The sequence below is a fragment of the Macrosteles quadrilineatus genome, unplaced genomic scaffold (assembly GCF_028750875.1).
Source record: "Macrosteles quadrilineatus isolate MER2022 unplaced genomic scaffold, UCM_ALF_1.0 Scaffold_8__2_contigs__length_117827958, whole genome shotgun sequence".
NCBI lineage: Eukaryota > Metazoa > Arthropoda > Insecta > Hemiptera > Cicadellidae > Macrosteles > Macrosteles quadrilineatus.
In genome coordinates, this window is record NW_026542601.1 from 72,284,173 (window position 1) to 72,298,599 (window position 14,427).

The 14,427-nt window shown below is 34.3% G+C and overlaps 1 protein-coding gene and 1 long non-coding RNA gene across 2 annotated transcripts in view; one reads left to right on the top strand and one right to left on the bottom strand.

Annotated features, from left to right (window-relative positions):
* LOC128999560 (TATA-binding protein-associated factor 172-like) overlaps positions 1 to 14,427 on the bottom strand; it is an 81,319-nt gene that overhangs the window by 14,005 nt on the left and 52,887 nt on the right. Inside the window, exons 23-30 of the mRNA XM_054426135.1 lie at positions 6,717 to 6,870; positions 5,626 to 5,732; positions 4,977 to 5,096; positions 4,363 to 4,510; positions 3,422 to 3,657; positions 1,721 to 1,858; positions 813 to 964; positions 122 to 263 (exon numbers count right to left, since the gene is read on the bottom strand). Coding sequence (XP_054282110.1) covers positions 122 to 263; positions 813 to 964; positions 1,721 to 1,858; positions 3,422 to 3,657; positions 4,363 to 4,510; positions 4,977 to 5,096; positions 5,626 to 5,732; positions 6,717 to 6,870 — 1,197 coding nt within the window. The remainder of the gene's footprint in view (positions 1 to 121; positions 264 to 812; positions 965 to 1,720; positions 1,859 to 3,421; positions 3,658 to 4,362; positions 4,511 to 4,976; positions 5,097 to 5,625; positions 5,733 to 6,716; positions 6,871 to 14,427) is intronic.
* Positions 9,675 to 14,289, top strand: LOC128999561 (uncharacterized). Its single transcript, XR_008491303.1, has 3 exons — positions 9,675 to 9,806; positions 12,851 to 12,900; positions 14,077 to 14,289. It is a non-coding gene; the product is annotated as an uncharacterized LOC128999561 (long non-coding RNA).

A 14,427-nucleotide genomic window follows, 5' to 3' on the forward strand; every position in this document is an offset into this window, starting at 1 on the left:
TTTTACAAAGCTGCTTATTTCACCTGGCCTTTAAGGTTATCCAACCTAGGCTTAGTCAAATTAGGATCGGTTCAGAGAGGGTGTGATGAACATTATATTTGAAAATTAATTCTCAACTAACCTTGGTTTTACCGTTCTTGATAACATGACCCTCATCTAAAATGCAGTAATTCCACTGAATGCTGGAGAAAAAATCTATGTCCTTGCGAACAATGTCATAAGAGGCGACAACTAAATTGTGTTGTGCCACTTTTATTCTCAACCTGCAAACAAATTTTATAGTAGAGTTGGGCGTTATTTAATGTAACGGTTATAAATAATACTATATCTGAAGTTTCACCTAAAAAAACCCCTGGTAATAGATTACTGTTAGTGAATACCCTATTATTTTAGGAACGTAACTTGGTCTGAACTGTTTAAACGAACAAATTAAATAATTATCCCACTGATCATGTCTTCCATTTGCAGCGAGCATTACAAAATAATTACGTAGTACCTTGGTAATATGATTTTTTTTTATATCGTCTGAACTCTGTTAGAACGAGCAAGTGAAATAACTTTGATGGTGTCTTCCTATTACAAAATCACAAAATAATATAGTACCTTGGTAATAAGATTATTTTTTAAATGTCTTCTAAACAAAAAAAAATTCAAATTACATTCTCAGGAATGTTTGGTGTTCTACTTTACTGGAATAGTTATCAGCATACAATATTTGTTTTAAATTACCACTAGGAAGTGTAATACATTTATATAAAAAAAACGGATGATTTGTTACAATGAGTATGATTATGCATTTTACCAAAACTTACTTTTCTCTCTCAACAGGAGGTCCAGCATAGTGAAGAGGATTGAGATATTCTGGTGACAGAAACTTGTCTACTTCATACACCCAGTGGCCTGTGAGTGTAGGAGGACATACAACCAGTGAGGGTAGAGGTACAGAGTCAACACTACCTGTCTCCTACAACACACAGACATTGCCATACAGCTAGGTGACTAAACTACTTAACCAGCTTGCGTAAAGTGGCTAAATGTGATACAGACTGATCTTGGCTTCCAAACAACTATTTATGTCACAACAACTATTTGGTTCAGTTTTTATTTCATTAGTTGTTGATTTTTTTAGCTCTCGCAATTGTGAAAACATTTTTATCGTCTTGTAAAATCATTGAACATTGCCCCCCCCCACCCCCCCCCCCCCCGATCACAAAGATATCATTATCATTTTCATCTCCTGGGGGCACGACAAAATCTTTAACATACCAAGTGATTGCAGAGACATCATCATCGTTTCCCTTGATAATGACAACATTTTTAACATCTTCCCTAATCGCAATGACATTGTCATCGTTTCCCAAAGACATTGTTATCATCTCCCGTGATCACGACTAAATCTTGACCGTTCCCATGGATCACAAAGACTTCATTATAGTATCCTAAGATCGTAACAAATTAGTGCATAACAACCAATACACCAAAACCAAAATTTTCCATTAATTTTTGCATAAAAACCTACTTAACTTTCAAGTAACAAGTACTTAACCTACTTCAAAAACCGACCAATCTTTAATGTCTCCCCAACAGTGTTTATGGTATGGTTCTAATTCATTTTCAAAAGACCATTGGTTACAGAACAGCAACCTATTTTCCATTAAAAAAAAACTCTTGCTAAAGAATTTATTGCTGGTATGTTTTTTGTTCCATGTTTCAAACTTACCCTAAACTTCTGGCTCCTGGTGTAATGGTCCCCAGCCACGATACAGATGGACTGCAGTGTTTTGCCCAATCCCATGTCATCACACAAGATCCCGTGGAGTTTGTACTTGTTCAGCAATGCCAGCCAGTTCACTCCTGCCTGAGAACAAAAACAATATTGAAGATGAATACATTGCTACAAGTGATTATTCTCCTATGTTATTTACACAGTTGAATGTGTCGTATTAATATTCAAAACATTTTTAAGCAAGATGTTAAGTAAATATGAAAGTCAAAATTATTATCAGCTAAGAAGTAAGGCCAGTGGACACTAACCTAAAAGGGCGAACCAAGATAAAAATGTAATGTAAGACTACTTATGGAAAACCAAGTGAAATGCTATAATTTCAAATTGATTAAAGTGTAGTGTTTTGTTGTTGTTAGAATTAAGTAGGCCTAGGCATAAACATACTATATTTACAGACCTAACATACTTGGGATTGATGAAATGTTCAACCTAGCATAATAACAGCACTACTTAATTAGTAACTGAATATCTCATCACCGTAGTAAATATATAAGGCTAGCTTTAAATTGAGGTATTTATTTTTTTCCGTTTTAAAGACTTGTAGTTTGTGTAGACCAGAACCATGCCAAATTGTTAATGGACTGCAGGCCCCTAATTAATTCAGAATATATGCTTGGGTGACAAAATGTCATGAACAAGTTTTCCCAGTAGTTGTTGGAGGGACATGATTGAAACATTTAACTTAAGAATAAAAATTTATTCTAAAGAAAAATTCCAAATATAAATGTTATTATTGGAATCATGAATGAATATAAAAATTGTTTATTTGTACATAAAATAATGAGTGGTTGGCATTGATTGATAAACAAACAAAATATGATTCATTCAAGTGGCTATCTAATCAAAAGTACCTACATAACCACAACACGATCCTAAAAATAGTAAGAGATTACAGAAAATTATCAGTATATAAGTAACTTAAACTTATTTAACTTATTTGTGGGTATGAATGAAACCACAGGTCTATGGATTTTAAATTCCTATTTTGTAAAATGCTGTATTAATTCTATTCTAAGCGATATTATATAATACATTATAGACCTTGTTCACCATGTGACGGCCCCAAAATTCCCAGACCAATTACTTATCACCTGGGGAGGTTTTTTTGCTACACCCTCATAAAAACCCTGTCATTACCGTCACAAAAGCTTTGCTTTATTCCAAATATAAATGGAGGGTCTGAAATATTTAACTGTTCTAACCTCCCAACTCTGTATCAGAGCAGTTGTCTCATCATAGAATATTCCGGCGACCGAGACTCACCGCTTCATCAATTTTAAAATACTTCAAAGCTTGGGAAGCAATTATCAAGAATTTGTCACAAATTAGTCTATAAAAACAACAATGTCTATGGTAGCATTGGTAGCCCTACTTCATATCGAATAAACTAACCCCATTGATTGTTTCATCACACCACCTTCCGTTCCCAATGCTAAAACGATCACCCGACACTCTCTGTACCTTCAGTTATTGTCCTACTTCACCGGTTCCCGCACGCCAATGCGGATTTCTTAAATTAAATCTGTTTATTATTCAAATTCAAAGCACCTGATCCTTTGTTCACATCCAGGTTCGGATGCTACCCTAATGTATTATTGAGTTTCGAATAACTTATATTGAAAAATCCCAAACCACCTGTTGATATGACCGTAGGGTTGCTCGGATAGGCACAGGGACTTGGTAGTCCGGGATGGTTCCTGGATGGAATAGCTGTTCCAGAAATTCTCTGTCTCTATCGCGTTGGCGAGATAGTGTGGATGGGAGGTTGACAGGAGGACCAACCCCACCTTCCAGAGGCATCAGCTGTATAAGGGCTGCAAACGTGTGTGTGGCCAGCAACCGCACTGACGAATCTTGGTCTGACATCCTGCCTGTAGCGACAAACAGGAATGCCAACATGACATGACATAAAAGTGTTAATATCTTTTTTGTTTTATGACTATACTGCTCTCAATGTTACGAAGATGTTTTGTTTTGTCATTAGTTCAAACCAATACATATAGATGTCTAATGAGGTAAGTTCAATACAACTCACCACAAAATAATAATTCATCAATTAATAATTATAATTCAAACTTACAGTAAAATTGTTTGTTGTTAATTGAAATGCAACTTAGCTCAATAACCTTTTTATCTGTAATGTATACAAAGGTTTGATCTGTTAAATTTGTATTAAAATACATTTTTAATAATTTTTTTTTAAGAAATCATATTCTTTATTAAGTTTTATTATTTATAAGTTTTGAGAAAATAAGCATTTTTGTCCCATATAAAATGATAAAACACACCCAATTAGGAATTTGAACTCTTTTGTCTTAAAATTTGCTGTTGACAATGATCCACACAAAATAATAAATATATAAACAAAAATAAATAAAACCTGTTCAGGTGAGCAAGGTTGTCCCAGTGCCAATTGCCTTCTATCAAAGATCAATTCTGCTACAACTTGTATTTTATTACGTTAAATTCATGTTTAGATAACTGTGCAAATGGAAAGACCAATCTCTTTTCTAAAAAAAGTGAAAAAATACCAGACAGCAATGGGGGCTTCAAGGACCAAGGGGTTGGCTTCATACCTAACAGTGGAACGACTAGTAGAACAATGTATGGAACAATGTTGAGTTGAAGTTTCTCGGCGACGCAGGCCAAACACTCTGTGGCACCTTGCCGCCGGGTGACACAGTCTGCTGCGTCTAGCAATGGCACTACCCTGGTCACCAGCACCTAGTCATACACATAATAGATAGAATCTGGAATCCTTAATGTCATACCCTAATACAAAAACTAATTGTAATTCCAATCTTAATGACCAAAATAATTCTATTTTAGTATACTTTTTTATTGTTTTGTCATTATTTTGGATTCAGCATATCCAAACGTTATTTTAACCCATGAGATCCAGTTTACGGTTGACACCAGATTTTATATACCGTTTCCTCTTTATATTCATACTTCCAAAATACAATGATAATTTTAATGTGTACTAAATCAATGTGTCCTAACTTAAATGTTGTGTTACATTTTGTTAGTCTTAAGAACAGGATTATACTCCAGATACGGAATTAATTAAGACTTTATCTTCCATCATTTTCAAAATTCAGTGGGCTAACTCTGTATGCAGTACATATGAAACTGCAGCTAGCCAATTTTAATATAAATAGTTTCAAACACAATGCGGCTATTGAGTTACCTCCATGACTCTAGGTGTGTCCAGGGCGGACAGAGTAGCTACACATCTCGCAGACATGTGCCTCACAGCCTTGTACGGATGTTGCAGCAGCTCACAGAGCTGATCTAAAACTGGCAAAACCTGTCAAACAAATAAATAAATAAAAAATATCACAGGCAAGTTGACTTAACCCTTCAAAGCCGGATTTACTTTACACTCACCTAACCCTGATAAGGCAATTTTAAAACCATACCTCCTTTACCCAAGTACACTATTGGTTAAATTTGAATGACTGGACAATCAAAACACTCTTTAATATTGTGAAAAGAATATTTACCCAAACAGTTGTGTAGCCTAACTTTAAATACAGATTCTGGTAAGTTAAAATACATTTATTTCACAGTTTTATTCACATTATGGAGTGGTTCACATCACATTTACTTAGCCTGTATTGTGGAATAAGTAGTGAGTTGTATCTTGTGGAATTACGATGAAAATTTGGCATTGCTAGTGAGATATTTAAATTACATTTAATAATTAATAAACATAAAAGTATATAGGTTTATTATTCACAGTCAAAATCTCACATCAATATTTTTTACCACAGTAAAAACTAATAATGAATAGTGATTAGAGTAAGAATTTGTGATAATAAATTAATATTACCAACCTGAGGTAGAAGAGTTGAGTGAAGGGACGGAGACACAACTTCTAAAACTTGCATACTAGAGACTAGATCCTCGGCAGATGAGTCATTGTGTATGGCACTTTTCACATCTGACAAATGTAAATGAACAATGTTACCACAGTGAAAAGCAATACGGCTAAACAAAGCCATATTTTACCACTGCTATAGTACATTATGTTATTAGTCCAGAAAATTGGTGTTAAACGGACAAGTATGGTTGTTCCCACGCGTGACGAGTTTATTACAAAGAGTACATTTTGGACAAGTACAATATTTTTCACCCTATTTCTTCAAACTAACCTGACGATAAAAAATAACAAAAACTGTTATATGTCCCCACTGACAGACTTTAAAATCAATGCTTATAACTTCTCATAGAGGTTATATTTCTGTTTATAACCATTCACTGCCATAACAGACTACTTAGTCACAAAATGTTTTTGTGATTTTATCTAGAACTTAGTTACGTGTAAATGTTTTTTGTTACGTTGATAATTATGCATGTTTACAAAATATAAGAGTAAGAGATTTTCAATAGCTAAAAAATAATTACAATCATTTGGTGTCTGGCAAAATTTATTACCGTACAGTAGTATGAAATGGAATCCAATTTGATTAAGCAGGCAGAAAACAGAAATTTTCTGAACTTAATACAGAATAGTGTGACAAAAACTGTTAAAAATGTTTATATTTACATTTTTTTTATTTGCTGTAACAAATGTAATTTCTATCAGAACAGGACATAAATGACACAAAGTAAACATTTGTCAGTAATTTTTGTAATACCTAAACAAAACCATTTGCCAGTACTTAATTAGCCAAAAATAACCATTCAAAACACTGCTGACACTTTTTATGTCATTTGGTGGATCACTACTTAAAATGTAAAAAGCGGCAATCACAAGCAAAGAATTTGCTTACAGAAAATACTTACAATCTAAGAAGACTGACTTCTGTTAATGCATAGAGCACTATTTTAAGTTTTAAAATAATTTGTAAGGTTGTGTACTGGGTTTTTAAAGATTGATTTCTGTTGGTCAACATCTACAGTATGATTAAGTACAGATACTGACCAAAGGTAGCAGCACCAACAGTGTCCTGTAGGTGTGTGAGTACACTCTCCCACAGTCGGGGCAGTTTGGTGGGGACATCGGGACCGAGACGGACGGCTATGGAGGTGAGAGCTGCTGTGGCACCACGCCTCTGGACCCTGGCCAGCTTGTGTGCCTACAACAGCAACCACTAGTTAACAATTTGATTTATTCAAGAATATGAATCCATTTTGTGTTTAAATCTATATGTTATATATGATGAACCCATACCGTACTTATTTGCATCATTTCCAATATTTATCAGTAATACACATCACGTGTATTAAAAATCATCACATACATCAGTAATACCATAGACTCCAACACAAGTAGACTTCTCATCCCATTGTAAATTTTGAAGTCCAGTTTTTATGTCTAGTTAATGTCCGGTGACACTGATCGCTAGTGTTAAAAATTTTGTTTATTTTATTTTAGGGTTAAATTTATCATTTGTGCTTTACTGTACGGTTATATCACTAGGGGACAAGTTATTATTTATGATTAGATCATTTTATTTGGTAAGAACTAGATTTTAAATGACTGAAATATAATAAGAATCAAATTGAAAAAAAAACTACCTCTACAGTGCACTGGACGGAACTAACAATAAAATTGGCTTCAGATGATCCATAAGGATGAGAAATCTACTAAGGGAGTATGTTCAGTGCCGGATTTACCACTAAGCAAGAGGGGGCCGCAGAGGATTGGGAAAAACATTTTTTTAAATAAAATTTTTAAAAAATAATTTATTTTAAACCACCAGTTTGCCGCGATCACAGGTGACCATAATGATGTCTCCGTGGACCGAGGGAGATGTTCACGATTTTGCCACGGCCTCGGGTGCCTGTGATGATGTCCCGTGATTGCGGCCCGCGGGAGACGTTCATGATTTAGCCGCGGCTGCGGGTGACGTTCACGAATTAGATGCTGTATCGAGTTATCAATGATGATGTCCCCGTGTGCGGAAGATTTTCATGATATCGCCGCGGTCACAAGTGTCGATGATGATGTCCCCGTCATTGCGGTCCGCGGTAGATGTTCATGATTTCACCACGGCCGCGAGTGTTGACGATGCATCCCCGTGATTGCGGCCCACGGGAGATGTTAACGATTTCGCCGCGGCTGGGGGTGTCAATGTGGATGTCCCCGTGGTGGCTTACCGAGGAGGATGTTTACAATTTCGGCACGGCCGCGGGTGACAATGATGAAGTCCTCAAGATCGCAGTCCACGGGAGATTTTTTAACACAAATTTTCCGCGATCGCAAATGTCGATGATGATGTTCACGTGATTGCAGCCCGCGGCAGATGTTCATGATTTCACCGCGGCTGCGAGTGTTGATGATGATGTCCCCGTGATCGCGGTTCACGGGAGATTTTAACGATTTCACCGCGGCTGGGGGTGTCAATGAGGACGTTCCCGTGATGGCTTCCCGAGTGGGATGTTTACGATTTCGGCACGGCCGCGGGTGACAATGATGAAGTCCTCATTATCGCAGTCCACGGGAGAGGTTTTTAACACGACTTTGCCACGATCGCAAGTTTCGATGATGATGTCCCCGTGATTGCGGCCCGCGGGAGATGTTCACGATTTTACTGCGGTCCCGTATAGTTATGATCACCAAGCCATCATAGTTATGATGGCTTTGACTTGGTTTAGGAGAGATGTCCACGATTTCATCCAGGATCACGGGTGTCGATGATGATGTCCCATTGATGTATAGGAGATAGTCACTATTACTTCCGCGATCGCAAGGAATTTTCACCTCAGGGGGAGGGCCGCTCAAGTAATTTGGCCTAGGGCCGCAAGTACCCTAAATGGTAATTCTCGAAGTCCAATTATTGCTGCACCTAGTAAACATGATGAAATCCCTATTATAAAAATTAAACGGGCGTTTACTTTAGTTTCAATTCCTGCTGTGCTGCTGGATAAAAGTGAGGTTATTTTGATCTCACTGAGTATGTTTTATCTATGGTAATACCCTATACCACAATCATGTAAAAATATGTCAATACAAACTCTCTGTATAAACATGTATTTACAAAACTCAAAATTTATTGCTAATCCGACAGCTGTAACAAAATCATTAACTACAATTTACTGTTCAAATTTGTCTTAAGTAAGTCTATTAATACGAGAAGGAAATTCAGTGTCCATAAGTTAAAACGCTTATTGAAATGGTAGTTTTCTGGACTTCTAAAATTTTCTCCATGAGGTAGATAACCATGGACAGGAAGCTGGAGAATGAATCAGATCTTTTCATGCTTCTTTATAGCTATTTGGGTCAAATAGCTAATGTCAATTGAAGCTAAATTGGACAAAACTGGAAGCCATGACTGAGGTGTTGGCTTCAGGGTTCTTTTGGGCTTTTTTAGTGAGACAAGGTCGTTGTATGTAGAATTTGAACGTTGGCTCCCGGTGAAGATCTGGCAAGATGATTATTTGTTCTGGTTCTTACTTAGCTGTCAATTTTTGTAATTGGCTTTTGTAAGTGAGAGGTTGATCTAGGGTCATCTATAGATATTATAGAATTGTATTTGAGCTTTACACCCAGTCTGTCCTATCATCCTACTGAGGCTGCTCAAGGTTGGTAGTCCTCTAAGCTTGTCAGTCTACTTGGTATTAACAACTAAATGTTAACCTCTTGCGGAGCCAGCCTTGAGAGTGGGTTACTACCTTTTTCATTTGGAATATTTATGTGAGTAAACCCTTAAGAAATAATGTTTATATATTACAATAAAAATACCATATTTTTTGTACATTTTAAAACTAAAACTAACCACAAGACATTATTAAACATAAGTACATCCTTTAGAGACAATAAAGTCCCAATTTAAGTTCTTTAAATCTAGTCATGAACCTATATTTTATCAAGACAGTCAAAGATTACATCATTGCCTGATAAGAACCAGCATAACTCACCAGATAACAACGTATTGCAGTAAGACCCGTAAAAAATAATTGCTGCACCTAGTAAAAATGATGAAATCCCTATTATAAAAATTAAACGGACGTTTACTTTAGTTTCAATTCCTGCTGTGCTGCTGTGTGGCTGAAGGTTATTTTATCTCAGGTGAGGTTATTTTTTAGAGTTAAATAGATATTTTACTGTTTTGAATAACTGATCAAAGTTACTACATCTATTTTTATGGTAATTCTAAATTAGCGATAACATTGTTGGCAAATAAATCATGTTTAAATTACACTAGAAGTAACTGTAATCGATAGTTAATTAATTACAATTCTTCATTTAGAAACAATTTAACAAATACCTTCATCACATCTTTTACTGAGAACATTTTTAATCTTGATTAATTTCATTTGAAACAAATAGTAAGTGTAAATGTATACAGTGATGAACACTAAACATGAATAACACCATGCTTAAAATACCCCTGCCACAGCAAACCTGCAGACTAAGCAAGTTTCCATTTACCTGATTGGATTTTCAATTTAATCTGTTTAAATAACAGCAGGTTTAACAAGTACCTAGGTTTGCTGCTACAGGGGCCACGGGTAATAAAGTGGTTTTTGGTAAAATATTAATAGCTTAGGATAAAATGAATAAATTTGCCATGTTTAGTGGAAATATATCCATTAACAAAACAAGTAAATATAAGAGTTTACTTATTCTCCACAAGAATAACATGGGCATTTTTAATTTAAATTTTATTTTAATTTTCTCTGTTAACTAATGTGATTTTAGTGCTAACTAGTGTTTTTTTCTCCACTGTAAAAAAACACCTCAAGACATAAAAATATTTGTATAGTTAAGCTCTTTAAAATTTTTTAAGATAAATTGGGACATTTTTTGTGTTTAGGATCAAAAATGAGAAAAGTTAATTTTTGACCCATAAAAACCCCTTCCCAAGGTCCGATCATGCTGGTTCGTGAACTTATTCAAGTTTATCCCGCTCAACATCTTCAAGCCAAATTTCATCTAAATTGTACAAAAGTAACTCAAGTTATTACATTCACAGACGTATGTTTTTGGCCTCTTTGGCCATCAAAATGAAAAAGTATATTGTTTCTGGGTCTAGTTCTTACTATGCCACCTACGGTAAAAGCTGCTTCCTTATAGGGAAATTTGCTAAAATACTTAGGTTTACTGAAACAACAAAACATATTACAAATGTGTTTTTGGTTTAATGGGTTTGGTAGCTAGTTTTGTTTCAAATTTAAATTTTCCAAAACCATAATATTTTTATTATTTGGTCCAACTGTCTTCCAATTTTTAATAGTTGTTAGAAGACAACATTGATGCTACTCATTTTTGCAGTTATAAACTAAATATCCAACATTTAATCCTAATATTTAAAAAAATAACAGCACTAAAACTAAATTAATTAAAGAAATGTGTAAGAAATCGGCTGTACTAGCAACAGAAATAAGAAATACATCCGCCGCAGCATTAAACCTGCAGACTTAGTGAATTTACCAGTATTGGATTTTCAATTGAACCTATTTATATAACATTAGGTTCACAAGTAATGTACTTAGGTTTGCTGCTACAGAGAGGGTAATAATAAAGTGTGTGTGTTTTTTTTTTTTTTTTTTTTTTTGTAAAATATGAAAAACTTAGTATAAAATAAATAAATTTGCCGAGTTTGATCAAAATATATCCATAAAAAAACAAACTACAACAGTTTACTTATTCTCCATAAGAATAACATGGGGATTTTAAATTTATAATTCACTAGAGCGAAGCATTACAGGCGACTCAAAGATTATGAAAATACTCACGATCTTCACAACAGTTTGATATAATCAAAATCTTTTGTAAATATCGTATCTTTTTTCAAAAAGACGATCTTGTTTTTTTAGTGTTTTTAGTGTAAAAAAAAACATTATTTCTATTTCTTTTACTTGGTTGTGTTCTATGACTTTTTCTATGTTTCCATTGTTTGCAAATCGGTTATTTAAATGATTGCTCAAGAAATGTAGCACAGTGTTAATTCAGTTTTATTTTTAGCCTATATCAAATTGTCCAAGATTTCTCGCTCTTTTCCATTGTAATAATTACACCAACCCAAGTTTCGTCTACAGATGCAATATGCCAAAGAATATCACCTACTTACAATCTCCAAGAAGTGGTAAAAAAGGCAGAAACCAACCCATACAATAGATATAAGTTAACTCCATAAGAAATCATTTTAAAAGTTACTGTGATATTAGGATTTTCCACTGATTTGGTAATAGAACATTATATTGCAAAACATGACACGATGCAGAAGAAAATCAATTTTAAAATCAGAAAAATCCGTAGCAAATACTGTACTTCATTTTGACAAATTCAATAAATCACAATTTAAATATTAACAGCTGTTGCATTAAAAAGTAGTGTAGAATTATGCATATGGTCGTAATGTAAACAAATCTGAAGAGGCAACTTTAAAGGCTTCTGGGGCAGAGCCCCAAGGGAATTTACCTCTTTCCTCTTTTGATGGCTCATATACAGACCAAGACCTTTCTTTAGAGACCCCTACCAAGTTTCTTCAAATTAGCCCAGCCGTTCTCTCAAATTAGCTGTGACAAAAACCCCGTTTTCCTCCATAAGAATAACATGGGATGGGAATTTAAAGGCCACAGGGGAAGAGCCCCAAGGGAATTCACCATGTTTCTCTTTTGATGGCTCATCTACAGACCAAGACCTTTCTTAAGACACCTCTACCGAGTTTCTACGCCCAGCCGTTCTCTCAAAATAGCTGTGACAAAGAAAAACAGTTTCAAATTAATATATAGATTCGTTTTCCAGCATAACCAATAACCGCACAAAAACACTCCAATATACTAAATTATTTGTTTTTTTTTAATTTTTTTGTTATGGTGTAAAGAGATTTTGGGAAATTTTATGTTTTAAGGGTCAAATATTAGAAAAACTAATTTTTACCCGATAACATCTTGTTCCCATAGTCTGGTTATGCTGGTTTGCAAACTCATTCAAGTTTGTCCCGCCTTCCTGTAGGGAAATTCGCTAAAAGTAATAATAGTCTCTAAGATAACCTAATTAAGAAACCTACTGATAGGACAAAGCATTAAAGTTGCAATGAGACAACTAATTTTAGTGTTGGGCAATTAAATACAACATGTTTACTCATAGCTGATTTTTTTTTTTAGAATGGAAAAAGCAAAAGGAGACATAAGCAATGCAAAAGGAGACAAGCAAGGTAAATTATGAGTCTAATATGGTAATAGTAACAAAGTTTACAGGTGAAACCCTTAAACCTATCAAAATCAGGGTCCTTTTCAATTTGTCAAGTAAATTTTACTTAAAGTTATTCTCAAAAATATTTTTGATTCTTTTCATCTCTAAGTATGAATTTTAAAAGTATTATCTATGCACACGTTCTGAAAAAGCAGGGAATTCATACCTTCTACTCTCTACTGTTTTAAAAATAAATTTAGTTTAACGTTTTATTATAGCTGAACCTTTCATGAGTCAACAGTAAAATAAACTGGTAATACAAAGAATGTTTAACAGTTTTCTATGACAAATGAAGTTTCTATTCTAAATGTATATATTTAAGGAAAAAGCATGAAGTTTAACCTAACATAGTGCATAGATGTGATAACCATTGTTACTGTGGTAAGTTCAAATTTTAAAAAGTTTGATAACAAAGTGTGTAAATTTGGGCCCCATTTTTAGGTTTGCCAATTCCTTGGGGCCCAACCTTGGAGTCAACTGGTGTTGATTTTATGAGACAAATGGTCTACCACTTTCTTGGTCAGTTGCTATCCTTTACTACTTCAAAGTAACCCAATATATTTGACAAGTTTCAAAATAATTGCAGTACAAGGCATGTTAAAAAAAACAATTGATTTACTAATTAAATAATAAAAGCATCCTACTTGCAGATAGGTGTTATGATTTCCATTGGTCCTATTTTGTCTCAACACCAGTAAAACATTCTATGTTGATTGTTGTTTCAAGAAATTAATAAGCGAACCCAGCTAATAAGAAAGAAATAAATAACTTATAGAATACAAACTTTCTCAACTTGTTAGTATAAACTTGCCGGTTACCACAACATCTTTAATACACTGAACTTCCAACTGGCATATACAAGGCAATTACTTATAGTTTCACTGACAAGATAGGGAACTGATGAAAATCTCACAATAACACACACAATAATCTTTTTACAGTGCTAAAAATAACATAGGCCTGATTTTTCCAGTTTTTATATCCATTAACAAAAATTAAATCAGCTTGAAAATTATCACTTTTCTATGATGGGATACAACTAAAGTATATTTAAATTTAAGTATCAATGAGATGAGTTAATAGTGTATGATTTTTTAGCCAGGATCATTATTTAAAAGCCCCATTATTATGTTATTAGATGAGAAGAACAGTCCAGAAGGGAAGAAGATGAGCGAGAAGAAGGGGGGAAGTAAAGGTGAGAAGAAAGACAAGAAGAAGAAGAAGAAGAAGTAGAATGAAATAATGTATATCAAAACACATGGGGCAACCACTACACGTAAAAAAATAAATTTGGCTAAGATATATGATGTACAGTTATTTTCTGTTAAGTAATAAACGTTTGTATCTATAATGGTGGTTTAATTTATAAGCAGAATATGTTAAATTATAGTTGTAGTTTTTGTAATGATAAGAATAATTCTAACCTTGGCAACTTAAAACCAGAACCAGTCCTAATTCAGTTATATAATTTTTGAAAGTTTTGTATGTG